At 36.6% G+C, this 10,032-nt stretch overlaps 2 protein-coding genes across 9 annotated transcripts in view; both read left to right on the top strand.

Moving 5' to 3' along the window:
- The window catches only part of LOC112056452 (RNA-binding protein fusilli), a 126,638-nt gene that overhangs the window by 12,852 nt on the left and 103,754 nt on the right, over window positions 1-10,032 (top strand). The window lies entirely within an intron of this gene.
- On the top strand, window positions 4,617-10,026 carry LOC128198690 (uncharacterized). 7 transcript variants are annotated; one of them, XR_008251395.1, is made up of 3 exons: window positions 4,617-6,127; window positions 7,830-8,026; window positions 9,072-10,021. XR_008251395.1 is itself a non-coding variant. In XM_052885168.1 (3 exons), exons 1-3 carry the CDS (start codon window positions 4,694-4,696, stop codon window positions 9,165-9,167), a joined length of 1,746 nt encoding a protein of 581 aa, XP_052741128.1. In that variant the 5' UTR covers window positions 4,638-4,693; the 3' UTR covers window positions 9,168-10,021. The 7 variants fall into 7 exon arrangements, 6 of the variants coding, with proteins under 6 accessions (XP_052741137.1, XP_052741141.1, XP_052741128.1 ...); XM_052885168.1 differs by having other exon boundaries at window positions 4,638-6,146; XM_052885165.1 differs by having other exon boundaries at window positions 4,674-6,146; window positions 9,647-10,023.

A 10,032-nucleotide genomic window follows, 5' to 3' on the forward strand; every position in this document is an offset into this window, starting at 1 on the left:
TTGGCAGACTTCACATACGTAGAGAATTAATTTTCTCGCGATCTTTTTCCTTCATCGTGGAAATGAGACAGTTGAGACACGTGATATTTAATTTCTTCAAATGTATATAACTGAATACCTAGTTGGTGATGTATGCCCCTGACCGGATTTGAACCTACGCCCTCCGAATCGAAGGCAGAGGTCATATCCACTGGGCTATCACATCTATTTAACTAGAAGTACCAGGTAGTGGTCACTTACTCAGTACCATTTATGCTTATACCTGGACAAACGAACAATACAAATAAACAACGTAAAATCAAACAAAAAAAATCTTTAAGTACTTACCTAACTACCTATTTTTTTTTTAATTTTGTACAAAAAACAGACGAAACTCAATGCCTTGAAGCATTTTATACCACCCGGTTTGTCAATAAGAAAAAATTGTAATCTCCCTAATAAATATAATACGCTTACAATGTAAGTGCGAAAATTGTAACGGAGAAACTTGATACTTTACTTTTTCTTAACGTTTAATTCCCTCCGCCTTATTTACTTACCTGGGTAGCTTGCGTTTTGGTATAGGTAGTTATCACTCTAATGGGGATGATGACTAGGTTTGAATATATTGATTTTTATGATACATTCGGGTAAATAAGGTCAATGTTAACTAATTAATACATAAAAAGCAAAGATTGTCTGGATATTTGCAAAATAAATAAGATTATAAAATTTCAAAATCTATTAATTTTTTTTTATCGTAATTAGATGAAAATTCATACAGTTTTAGCTTCCTTTCATTAAATGTGACATTTTTCAATAAATGAATTATAAACATAAACGCACAAATAACAAAGATATTGGTAATTTTGTTTGAACGTCCATACAAACCTAACGATCAGCGAGCCAACGACGTCACTAAATCGTGCCATTTTGTATGGAGCGTTTTTCAGGGATCCGCGGCAGTGCCGCAAATCTGATCCTTTAAATCCCTGTAGCTCCGAAAGTAATGATCGCAGATACCCTGTTACTTTTACAAAATTGCTTTGTAATAGCAAAGCAATTTTGTAAAAGTACAAAATTGCTTTGCTATTAGTATACTCTTAATTTGTATACAATTTAAAAAACTGTCATCATCCCTATTGCATAAAGGCAAAAGTTTGTGTTTAAGTGTGTATGTTTGTTCCTCCTTTGCTCTGCGGCTACTGAAATGATTTGGCTGTAATACTATGTATGGAATAGGCTACTTTTCATCACGGAAAAATTCATAGTTCCCGCGGGATTTGTGAAAAAACCGCTAGTCCTACTAATATTATAAAAGCGAAAGTTTGTAAGAATGTATGTTTGAATATTTGTTACTCTTTAACGCCGCTACTACTGAAGAGATTTGGCTAAAATATGGAATGTAAATAGATTTCACTCTGGATTAACGCATAGCCTCTCGGAAATTCATTTCATCTCGGAAAAATCGATGGTTACCATGGGATTTGTGAAAAACTTAATTTCACGTGGACGAAGTCGCGGGCGTTAGCTAGTTGTGAGATTATATAGAGAATACCGATTGAATAAAGTAAAGAAGAAATGACCATCCAAGTGAGCCTAACACAACTACAAGGTTTGAAGAGGCACATTTTTATGGTAGATTTTGTCTAATGACTTTTGTGTGTGCACGTTGAATTTTCCGATTTTAATTTTGATAAAATCGCGACGCGTTGCTGTTGGTAAAAGGATTTTCAAAATCTACCGATTTTACCCCCTACAACAGCAACACCTTTTATAATATTAGTATAGAGTAACCTAAGTAGGCACTCGTCTAATATAGCAATAATTAAGTAAACTACAAAAATGTTACTTTACTGGTATCGGTTTTCATTGACCACGTTAAAAAGCGAACCTGTATAGCCTCAACTGACATAATAGGTGGGTATGCGACGTTAATTGGATTTAATAAACATTTTCACAGAATAACGCAAGATGGCTGCGTAATTAGCACCTGCAAGAGGCGGCACACTAATTGTTCGAACTAGACAATCACACTATTGCTATGTGTTAAAGTTTCATAAAGTTCAGTAATGTAGGATAAGAAAAAAGTGGCAGACAACGGTGAAGGAAAAACATCGTGAGGAAACCTGCATACCTACCTGAGAATTTTCTTGATTCACTGCGTGTGTGAAGTCTGCCTCTCATTCTGAGAGGAGTTTCCAGCTTAGCAGTGAGCCGAATATGGGTTGATAATAGGGTTGTCAACATTTTTTCTGAAAAATATAGTATTTTCAGATTTAAGTTAAAAAAAATATACTTAGTACACTTAAAGAAAATATTATAGTATTTTTATGGAATAAGCAAAAAATAGGCAAAGTTGCCTATTTATTTTTATAAGATATTTATTGTCAATTAGAATCTCTTGCATTTATCAATAATTTTTTGTCTAAAATAAAAGTACCAAATTTTTTCACATTTAATTTTAATATTAATGAAAACTAACATTAAATTAGACACGGTCGAATATTGTACAGATTATTTCTTCTGTCGAAAATGAATGTAAAAAAATAAAACATTTTTGTGTACTATATATTTCTTCAACAGTAGGTATATAGTACACAAACCCAAAATATAGTACAATACTATATAAAGTATAGTACGGTTGGCAACCCTAGTTGATAAAGTTTATGATTCTAACTTGAAAAGCCGAAGGTTGTCGATATAGGGTTTGGACCTTTGAAACCTATCCATATTTCTCCTGAGAGCCTGTCAGAGCCTGACCTGCGCTATTTCATAAAAAAAAAACAAAATATATCGACCAATGGAAGTCTAGTGCTGGACAATGCACATAGGCCTTCTGTAGGGACATTTATATACAATGATCAGAGCTGTCTGCAATATTATTAGACCGTTTAAGTCGCGAGTTTTACATTTCTTGTAAACAACACAATCCATATTGAAATATCCAGTTCGGCCGGATATTTCTGCTTCTATCTTTTACCTATAAAGTATTAACTGCGGGTGGGTAATTATAAAAACATTTGACCGGTCGTCTTGTCGTTCAACTGTGGTAAACCTGTTCCATTGTTATTAATTAACTCTATTAAAAATAACTCAAATCTACAAAATTGGCACTTAAATTAATGTACTCAATTATGCACATCGTGTTTTATTGTAATTAACTAAGTCATATGCAATCGTTTTGCATCCAAAAGGTTCGAGGAAATTACTAATTACACTCATCATCGTTATCATCTGATGGACTTCTACTGCTGGACATAGGCTTCTTGAATAGACCTGCAACCACTAGAAATTAACATTGCTCTGCGTTCGCAAAGTATTTTTTTTGCCATATCTTTTCCCTTACCCTTCCAACTAGTCGGGTACGATAATAGACCAACGGGGCGGAGATCGAACCACCACCCTTCGGTGATGAGTCCGACCGATCTTATTGTTGAGCTATTGAGGCTCTAAAATATTACATAGCCAATGCCTGTTGTCCAAGCGGACGACTACGCGGGTTGCGGGGCGCGGGGACTCCGCGCCGGCCCGTCGTGCCAGCGACCGACGCGCGAACACTTCGAAATTGATTCGCACGGACTGTGTGCGCATACATACTTAATACATATTGTTGTTTGGTCTTTTATAAAGTTAAAATAAAAATTCACGAAGAGAACCAGTATTTATTTATATTATATTTACACCCATTAACACATCACTATTTTTGGTCCTTCGCCCTTCTAACTTTGTGGATTTGGAAACAAGCCATACGACAAACAAGAAAGGATTTCTGCAAATGGGAATACCTACAACACACAGCTGTGAAGAATTACGAGAAGAGCACCGCGGAAACAAAGGACGAGGGACACGATACTGAGTGAGTTCGTTCCATTTTCCTTCTTATTTTTCCGTCTTCCTTGCGCCTTCCTTTCGATTTTTCAAAATTAGAATTTCTTCACACGCTTAAGCTAATCATTATTACGTATTAAACTTACATCTAATTCTTATAATAATCATAATCTTCATAGGTACTTAAATACTTTAATTGAGAATTATAATAATCGTTCATTATGCTCCAAGCTAAATTTTTTAATTAATTGCTTGCTTATTCATTCAATATTACACGTGGTTAACTACCTACCTACACGTATTCAACTCGCTTCGACCGCTCGGCCGCTCGGCCGCTCGGACAAAAAACCGGTTCCTTATCGCTAGCGACGTAGTTCTCATACCTATCTTTCAGTCAATTTGCATCGTAATAATATAATATGAATGCATCAAATAGGTAACTACTCATCACGCGCGGCTTTTTAGCTGTTTTTCTTTTAAGATAGACATATATTTAAGCTATATAGTAATAGTTTAGATTTTTATAACCTACAGTAATGCTTTTTAGTGTTTATAATTTTATCTTTTACGCTTTTATAAATAATAAAACACTGTGATAGCTCATAGCATAGTCAACACTAGCATTTAACATTTAAGAATTTAATTTTTAAATATTTTATGCACATCATTAGAGAACTTATATGGTTCTAGCTTTTAGCTAAGTTTTTAGTATATTGTTTTAAACACATTTTTCTAAATTATACCTATTAAGCTGCAGCAAGTATTTAACATTTGTAGATTGATTACTTGAGTAAATAATTAATGGTTCAATTAATTTAAATTATCTTTAATTTGAGATTTTTTTTAATTTATTGTTTTTATACTTTGATTTTTTTTTCTAAAAATGGGTGATGCAAAAATAAAAGAATTGACAAAACTTCGCGGTAGTGTTAAGGGGAAGCTAACAATTTTTCAAAATTATTTAAGCAGCTTTGATGATAGTAATCATGATGATTTAACTGAAAATCAAATTAATGAGCTTGAGTGCCGGTTAAATAAAGTAGACAGCTTGCATGTTGAATTCGATAAATTTCAGACGGAACTCGAAATGTTATCAGAAGATCCAAGTCAACTATTTTCTGAGCGTGAGGAATTTGACCAAAAGTATTTTTCATTGGTAGCATCCGCAAGAACAATTATGAACAGGAGCAGACGTCAACTGCATCGGAGACTTTCTGTGTCCGAGACTAGTGAAGGGAGCGTAAGCAGAGATGGAGGGTTTCGAGATTTCGTTCGTTTACCTAAAATCTCCCTTCCCTTCTTCAATGGTGAAAAAATGGAAAATTGGCTGGAGTTCAGAGATACCTACCTGTCTCTAATTCATAATTGTTCCACCATTGGTAATATCAATAAATTTCACTATTTAAGAGCAGCATTAAAAGGCAGTGCCTTAACTGTAATACAAAGTCTTGAATTCACAGCAAAAAATTATGACGTTGCTTGGCAATTGCTTTCTAGTAGGTACGATAACGAACGCATTTTAGTAAATATACATGTTAACGCTTTATTAAATTTCACACAAATTCAAAAAGAGTCTGGTAAAATATTAAGAAATTTAGTCGATACCGTTAATCGAAATTTATGTGCATTAAATAGTTTGGGTCAACCCACCGATCATTGGGATACCTTAATAATACATTTGATGAGTAGGAAATTAGACAGTGTCACCTTTCGTCACTGGGAGGAACACCGGAATTCAATAACGACATCACCAACATTAAAACAATTTTTAACTTTTTTAACAAATCGAGCAGACTTGTTAGATACAATACAGTTGGAAGATACAAAAAGAGAAGATACATCACAATTAAATCATTTCACACAAAACACAAAAAACACAATTTACAACAAAACAAAAAACACAAAAAATGAAATTTCATGTCCTATGTGTAAACAAAATCATTTTCTATTTAGCTGTGCGGAATTTCGAAAGTTAAATGTTAATACACGGTTAGAAAAAGTAAAGGATTTTGGAGTCTGTAAAAATTGCTTACGGCCTGGACACAAAGACAGATTCTGTCGATTAACTCACTGCAAATACTGTAATTTGAAGCACAGTAGTCTTCTACACAAAGATACTGAACAGGAAACTGTCGTAGCTTTGTCGTCATCTATAAAAGCTAGTGACAAGCCTCTTACATTACTTTCCACAGCCTTGGTGAACGTGGTCGGCGCGGACGGCAGATTGCACACCGCTCGCGCTCTTCTTGACAATGGTGCTACTGCGCACTATGTCACACAACACCTCTGTGAGAAGCTGGGTTTGGCACGAAAAAACGTAAGCTCCACTGTGACAGGTATTAATAATCAATTATCCTACAGTGCAGAGTCTTGCACCTTACCCATAGAGTCATATTCGGGTGATTACAAGGTTACTCTAGAGTGTCACGTATTGCCTCAGATAACCAACACATTGCCATCTTGCAACATAAATAGAAGGTCTTTAAAAATACCTTCTCATATTCAGTTAGCCGATCCATCATTCCACATTTCGTCAACCATTGATATCTTGATTGGAGCTGATGTCTTCTGGGACGTGATGTGTTCAGATTTCATCGATCTAGGTAAGCAATGTCCAAAATTGCAAAAAACTAAACTTGGTTGGCTTGTATCAGGCACAATCAAGGCACACACAAAATTACACACAAACAACGCACATCATTCGTCTTGCTTTTTTACTCAGCGCGATGATGCCTTGCTAACACGATTTTGGGAAATAGAATCAGTTTCGTCTAAGTATAACTTAACACTAGAAGAGCAGGCGTGTGAGCAGAGTTTCGCAGAGAATACTCGGCGCGACATAAATGGTCAATTTATAGTCACTATACCCTTAAAAGAGTCGCCCGATGTTCTCGGCGATAACTACTTCTCAGCACGAAATAGATTACTAGCGCTTGAGCGTAGATTTAACCGCGATACTCTTTTAAAAAAGAGATACTTAGATTTTCTAAAAGAATATAAAAATTTAGGTCACATGAGTGAATCATCAAAATCTACTGAACCTATTTCACAAAACCGGTACTACATTCCACATTTTCCTATTATTCGGGAAAACTCAACAACGACGAAACTTCGCGTAGTTTTTAATGCCTCTGCGTCATATAAGGGGAAGACGTTTAATGACATTCAAATGGTAGGTCCTGTTGTCCAAGACGACTTACTTTCAATTTTATTAAGATTTCGTCAACACAAATACGTTGTTTCGGGAGACATTGAAAAAATGTACAGGGCAATTTTAGTCGAGCCATCACAACGTTCACTTCAACAAATTTTATTTCGGTTTGATACAAGTGAACACATCAGAACATTTACGTTAAACACTGTTACTTACGGTACAGCATCTGCACCGTACCTAGCTACTAAATGCTTAGTTTCGTTGGCAGAGCAATGTTCAGATCCTATTGCAAAAACAGCTATTGCTAGGGACTTCTATGTAGATGACTTTCTTAGCGGTGGCGATTCTATAGAATCAGTCATTGAACTTTGCAAACATGTTAATAAGACCTTACTGTCAGCGCAATTTAGGCTACGTAAATGGCAATCAAACAATTCCGAAGTTTTAAAATCATTAGTTAAAGATAACTCGCTTGAACATAATATTACTGTAAACAAAACTTTAAATCTAGATGAAACTTTACCTTGCAAAACACTTGGGCTTCAATGGGATTGTAATTCAGATAATTTATTATTTACAATAACTTTAAATACTCAAACAAAAAAAATCACTAAACGTAAAATTTTATCTTTAATAAGTCAAATATTTGATCCCCTTGGCCTTTTAGGACCTTGCACTGTTCAAGCTAAAATGCTCATGCAAAAACTTTGGATTGATAAATGCGGTTGGGATGATGAAGTGTCAAAAGAAACACAGAATATTTTTTTAAATTTTATAGATTCTCTTGATTCTCTTAAATCACTTCGTATTCCACGTTGGGTCTGTAATAACAACATAAATTTATTAGAATTGCATACCTTTTCAGACGCATCAGAGCGCGCTTACGGAACGTGTATCTACGTAAGAACGGTCGACGCAAACGGCACTGTACATATTCGCCTTCTAGCTTCTAGAAATAAAGTGGCGCCTCTAAAACCTACCACAATACCCAGACTGGAGCTTTGTGGTGCGGTTCTAGCCACAAGACTTCATGCTAAAGTGATTTCATCACTGACACTTAAGGTACATAATTCTTATTTTTGGACTGATTCCACTATCGTGTTGGCATGGCTCAAAACTCAGTCAAATCAGTTAAAAACGTTCGTACGAACTCGAGTGGGTGAGGTTCAGGACAGCACTGCGGGTCACAGGTGGAGCTACGTTCCATCAAAAGAAAATCCTGCTGACTTAGTTTCTCGTGGAGTTGTAGCGAACAGCATTAGCTTATGCAAACTATGGTGGTCTGGTCCAGATTTTCTTAAGTCTAAAAATATACAATTTCCAGTAATACCAAACACACAGTCGTTTACATCAAATATACAGACACATACACAATTAGAATTTTTATTACACACCACAGTTACACAAAATAACAACACAAACTTTATACATGAATTCACACAAAAACATTCGAATTACACACATTTAATTAGATCATTTGCATATATACAGAGATTTATATACAATTGTAAAAATCCTAATACTAAATTTACAAAATCTTTATCTACAATAGAGTTAGAAAATTCTGAAAATTACATATTACAATTTGTTCAACAAATTATGTTTGCTGAGGAATACATATTATTAAAGGCAAATAAGCCTCTTCCTAAAAACAACAGGCTAAAATCATTAACTCCATTCATGGACTCAAATAATTTAATAAGAGTTGGTGGTCGTCTAAGCAATTCTTGTTATACATTTGATGTCAAACACCCAATTTTATTATGCAGCAAACATAATTTGACACAAATAATTTTTCAAAAAGAACACATAAAACTTATGCATGCCGGACCTCAGCTTCTATTGTCTCATATTAGACAAAAATATTGGCCACTGGGGGGGAGGAACCTTGCTAGACGCGTCGTGCATAGCTGCGTACGTTGCTTTAGGTTTAAACCTAAACCATTACAACCCATCATGGGTGACCTACCCAAAGATAGAACACAGTTAGAGTATCCCTATTTACATTGCGGTGTTGACTATGCCGGGCCAATTTTGATCGCCAATCGTAAGGGCAGGGGTGCAAAATTGACCAAAGCTTATATAAGCGTTTTTGTCTGCTTTGCAGTTAAGGCTGTACACTTGGAGCTCGTCACAGACCTTACTAAAGAGGCCTTCCTCGCTGCATTCTTTAGGTTTATCAGTCGCCATGGAAAGCCATTGACTGTGACGTCAGATAACTCCACAACGTTCCTTGGAGCCAGTAACGATATATCCAACTTTTTCACACATCTGTCCGAAGACATTAAAGCTGATTTGAGTACCCATGGAATTAATTTTAAAACCATACCTCCTTATACTCCTCATATGGGCGGACTATGGGAGAGCGCGGTCAAATCGGTAAAGCATCATTTAAAGCGGATTTTAAATTTAACACACTTAACCTATGAGGAGATGGCAACATGCCTTGCTCAAATTGAAGCTATCCTTAATTCCAGACCGCTGACACCTCTTTCTTCCGATCCTTCAGACCTCTCATGTTTAACTCCAGCTCACTTTCTAATTGGACGACCACTTTTATCTGTTCCTCGTCCTCCTGTCAGCGACGCCAAGCTCAGCGCCTTGGACCGCTACCAGAGGATTGAGAAGCTGAAGCAACACTTCTGGGATCGGTTCTCAATAGAATATATATCTCTTCTTCAGCAACGTACCCGATGGCAATCAGCGAGTCCGGATTTGCAGCTGGGCAGCTTGGTTCTTATTAAGGAAAGGGGCCAGCCGCCTCTTCTGTGGTTGCTCGGACGAATAGTCAAGTTGCACTCGGGCAGAGACGGAGTTTCGCGAGTAGCCGAGATCCAGACCAGGAGAGGCCTAATCACTCGGGCCTATAATAACATCTGCCCCCTGCCTATTTGACAGCCTCGGCTTGGGCGGGCAGGATGTCCAAGCGGACGACTACGCGGGTTGCGGGGCGCGGGGACTCCGCGCCGGCCCGTCGTGCCAGCGACCGACGCGCGAACACTTCGAAATTGATTCGCACGGACTGTGTGCGCATACATACTTAATACATATTGTTGTTTGGTCTTTTA

This window comes from Bicyclus anynana, chromosome 2, assembly GCF_947172395.1.
Source record: "Bicyclus anynana chromosome 2, ilBicAnyn1.1, whole genome shotgun sequence".
In the NCBI taxonomy this organism is placed as follows: Eukaryota; Metazoa; Arthropoda; class Insecta; order Lepidoptera; family Nymphalidae; genus Bicyclus; species Bicyclus anynana.

Bases quoted from the DNA above. Each gene is read 5' to 3' on its own strand.
- LOC128198690 (XM_052885161.1), top strand. From the start codon at position 4,694: ATGGGTGATGCAAAAATAAAAGAATTGACAAAACTTCGCGGTAGTGTT. The intron at 6,147-9,071 runs GTATTAATAATC...TCTGCTTTGCAG, and splicing joins CGTAAGCTCCACTGTGACAG to TTAAGGCTGTACACTTGGAG.